Source organism: Capsicum annuum, unplaced genomic scaffold, assembly GCF_002878395.1.
Source record: "Capsicum annuum cultivar UCD-10X-F1 unplaced genomic scaffold, UCD10Xv1.1 ctg47025, whole genome shotgun sequence".
Lineage (NCBI taxonomy): Eukaryota > Viridiplantae > Streptophyta > Magnoliopsida > Solanales > Solanaceae > Capsicum > Capsicum annuum.
The window spans coordinates 1-4,456 of NW_025854642.1; the positions used below are offsets into that span (position 1 = coordinate 1).

General features: G+C 37.3%; 1 protein-coding gene across 3 annotated transcripts; it reads right to left on the reverse strand.

Moving 5' to 3' along the window:
- Nucleotides 1-906: 906 nt before the first annotated feature.
- LOC124885380 (ARM REPEAT PROTEIN INTERACTING WITH ABF2-like) lies at nt 907-3,953 on the reverse strand (the record flags this gene model as incomplete). 3 transcript variants are annotated; one of them, XM_047403698.1, is given in 11 exon segments in its annotated part: nt 907-1,046; nt 1,138-1,261; nt 1,419-1,478; nt 1,618-1,686; nt 1,977-2,105; nt 2,732-2,839; nt 2,959-3,034; nt 3,196-3,290; nt 3,413-3,487; nt 3,568-3,688; nt 3,781-3,953. In XM_047403698.1, coding segments are annotated over 11 exon segments (1,170 nt in total), but the record flags the coding sequence as incomplete, so codon positions are not given.
- Nucleotides 3,954-4,456: the final 503 nt, after the last annotated feature.

Here is a 4,456-nt window from a genome sequence, read left to right on the forward strand (position 1 = left end):
CTAGCTATGGATGGTTTCAGGAGAAGTAGAGGTAGGCCGAAAGAATACTGGAGGGAGGTGATTAAACATGACATGGAGCAACTCCAGCTGACTAAGGACATGACCCTAGATAGGAAGTTGTGGAGGTCATGAATAAGGGTAGAAGGCTAATGGGAGTGTGTGGGTTGTAGCTTGCAATCCGGGGTGTTATGGTGCAACCGGGTTAGTAATCCGAGGCTTGTATATAGGTGTCCTTGGTTTGTGTGTGTATGGTACGACTAGGTGGGGGCCCTATGTATTATGTCTTAGTCCCTATTTTCTTTTTTCGGGTCGCTTTTATTTTCTCGTATTTCGTATTTCTCTGATTTCCAATTTACTATTTCTTATTCCTGATTTTATTATGTCATCCATCCACTAGTTATTATCATTTAGCTTGAGCCGGGAGTCTATCGGAAACAGCCTCTCTACTTCTTCGGAGGTAGCGGTATGGTTTGAGTACATCTTACCCTCCCCAGACCCCCACTTTGTGGGAATACACTGGGTTTGTTGTTGTTGTTGCAAGAAGTTATGAAGATAAATGTGAAATTTGACATTTTTGATAGCCCCTAGTAGGTCAGGGGCGGAGCTACCCTTTATATAGGGGGTTCATCCGAACCCCGGCGGAAAATTATACTATATTTACATGGTTAAAATTATTTTTTATATATATATAGTCAATATTGAACCCCCTTCGGTTAGTTCTTATGTTCACTTGTGAACCCTTTACTGAAAATCCTGGCTCCACCACTACTAAGTAGTACACGTATAGAAGTGGAGAAATGAAACATAAACCAACAGTCAAAGACAAATCTAAATCCTGCTCGAAGCAAGAAATTTGAAGAATCTTCATACTGCAATCAGAACGGGAAAAAACGAGGATAAACAAACCTGAGGCACTGGGGATGGAGGAGCAGCATCGACTTGTGAGAGTGAGCTAGCTTTGTTAGCTAATTTGCATAAAGCTACAGAGCCATCTCTTTGGTGTTTCAAGTTTGTTGATTCAAGGAGCTCCAAAAGCAACTCTAATCCTACAAGTGCATAAACAAACATAGGAATAGTTATTGCACTGCCTAACCAGAACCTATGAAAAATCATTCTCAAATCTAAATCAATATACACCATTGTTATCAATGAAAATAGTTTTTTGGTCGTCTGGCAAGCAAAGATGGGCCAGGGCTAAAGCAACTCGTCTCTGAATAACCTTCTCCCCAATGCGCATCAAATATAACAAATGACCCAATATCTACCAAAGAAGGAGAAAGATATTAATAATCACAATAACACGATAAGATTTAACAAAAGAAATTTGAGAAAAATAGAACTAAAATGTGGAGAAGGGAGGTAACCGCATTCACGTCATCCAAAGGCAAAAACAAATAATTTAACCAATAGAAACTCACTCGACCATGGATCTTTTCTTCTAATCTCTTCAATGTCTTCGCCACACAATCTCTAGTTGGCTGCATAGTCGGGAACTCAATTTAGGAGCTCAGGACAATATGTAAAAAGAGAATAATGCAAACTCCTTTAAGGTAACAAAGGTACTTATCCCTGAGAGAAAACATAAAATCCAAAAGAAAGGATTTCAAGAGACCATACTTGGACGATAAATTCTCCATCATGAAGCTTTTGAACACCACCGACCTTTATAAGATCAGCAACATTATCCTATAGCAGAAAGTCACAGTAAGTCTAATGAAGCATGTAAGTCCACGAAACTGATTATAATCAAAGCATATATGATCTGATCAATGGCGGAGCCAGCATCTTAATTGAGGGGGTTCAAAATCGAAAACTGTGAACAAAATAATTAGTCGAAGGGGGTTCAGCGTCAACTATATATACATGAAAAATAATTTTAAGCTTGTATACATCGTATAATTTTCCTCCGAAAAAGGTTTGGATGAACCCCCTCACTATGAGCTGGATCCGCCACTGGATCTGGTGATATGCAACACCTCATTATCAGCAAGCCCATAAAGAGCAAATGCAGCATTATGTTGCAATGATCCATTTTTTGAATCAAGGAGCTTCAACAATGGGATAATTCCACCACAGTGAGCAATACCAGCCTGATTGTGTGCATCCTGAACATCATGTAACCACTAACATCCGGTCAACAACGTAGGGTATTAAATCCACACATCAAATAAAGTGCTATGAGAAAGAAGAGAAGCAAATGTTCTTGCACCTTCATTCATCACATTTGAAGTTAAATAAGAGCTTCCAAGAGAGTAAGAGCTTGTTTGGATTGGCTTATTTTAGGTGCTTTTAAGCCGAAATAGATTTTAAGCCAAAATAACTTTTAAGTTAGGATTTCTAACTTATGCCTTTTTGGCTTATAAGTCAAAAGCCAAAAGCCAATCCAAATGGGCATTAAGAATTTAAATGCTCATGTAACATAAGATTAGGAACATCACAGTATCTCTTTTTTTTATGGGTAGGAACATCACAGTATCTTGATATTCCATTTTTCTAAGGCTATTAAAATTGAATCAATGTTGCTCTTAGCAACTGTTATTGTTTAACTGCAGAACATGCACCAAAAAATTGTGAGATAGCGAGGCGCATATCATTTATCTACATCTAAAGCAGAGCTACTGCTGAGGAAATGATATAAATCTGAAAAAGCCTATGCCTGAAAGAGTAGAAAAATTACCATGAAACGTATAATAAAAGATGTACTACTCAAGATTCATCCAACAGGAATTACCTGTGCCAACCTTCCTAGGGCAAAGGCTGACATTTCCCTAAGTTGAGCATCTGGAGATTGTAGCATCTCAATTAGTGGTGGAACTGCACCTCTTTGAACAATATGAATCTGCAAGAGTTTCAAACCGATTATACGATGTGTAAAAATTAATAAGCAGCTCAATAATGCTACTTAAATAAAGAGTTTCACCATGTAAGAAAGTAAGAGAGCTCATTAGTTTAATCAACCTTACAATCTGAATCGGTTGCTGCAAATTGTCCTAGCAGTAAAGCAGCTTCCCTTTGGCTCTCTGAACAGGAGGAACTGGCATACAAGATTTATAGTTGAACAAACTACACAGGAAAAGAAGAGGGAGCATATAACTACACAGGTAGGTCCTTCTACAGGACTCTGCAAATAATAATGCAGCTACCAGAAATGTTGATATGATCGGATTGCTCAAAAGTAATGAGAGTTGATCATACCTAAGCAACCCAATTACAGGTTGTAAAGCTCCTGCAAGAAGAACTTCTTTCTTGATATTCGGTGATGAATGCACTAGATTTCCAATGACTCCAACCTGCCACCGACAATTTAATTAGTTCTGTGGATGACTACCACGTGAAGAATTGCCAATATCCTAGGTATTATTAGATATTACTATATTTACTAGTTTAGCATGACATTAAATGATAGTCTCACTGCTTCATAGTGTATAGCAGTATCTTCAGACCGAAGCATCAGTATAAGCGTAGGGAGTGCACTGCATTCCACTATCTGCAATCAATTCACACAATTAACATAAATAGAAGATATGAACATACAGATATTCAAGATAAATTTTGTAAGCCATTAACCTGATTTTTATTCTCATCATTCTTAAATGCTAACGTTCGTAAGGATCCTGCAGCTGCTCTCTGCACCTTTGAATCAACAAACTCAAGCAACTCAACAAGTGGTGGGATACCGCCTTCTATCCTATAGTCACAATATACAGATGAAGTAAGAATAAGAAGTCTTATTTCCGTAGATACTGCAATAACAATGTTTTCAGATAAGAATAAACTAACCTAACACGAGTTTTGATGCTACTGTTTTCATGAGCAAGATTCGTGACTGCATCAGCTGCCCTCCGAATAACACCGTTGACTGCTCGAGAGTTCTGAGCATCTCTGTGCCTCTTCAGCAGATTAACAAGATGAGGCAAAGCTCCAGCATCAACAATCAGTTGTTGGTGCTCCGGCTGTCAAACATAAAATTTAAAATATAAAGAAAGAGAGTAAATATATACTCCTCTGATAGATGCAAAAAGTAAGGATTACAGAGAATGAAGTAGAGAAGCAAATTTTTTTTTCAGCAGGTTTATGAGAGACAAAAGTTTAAGAAGTTACATTAGGAAAAACACAAATGATCCAAGTGTATGAGTTATTTGAGGTTGTGATGATGGAAAATCATCTTTATGCCATAAATCTTGATTGACTGATTGACATAATAACTTTGAAAGGCTTCTCTTCCAAGTAAAACATTAATATAGTAATAACAGGCAGTTAAACTCGAAGCACACATCTGACATTGATTGCAATTTATATAGTTCTAGCACATGTCCTAATTGGAAATTACAGTATTTACTGTGCATTTAATTTAGGTAATTAACTTTTATTTTGATTTGCACACAAAATAATCTTTAATAGATCAGCATTTTGTTACTCCCTCCATTCCTTTTTAAGTGCCCTTTTTGGATTGTGA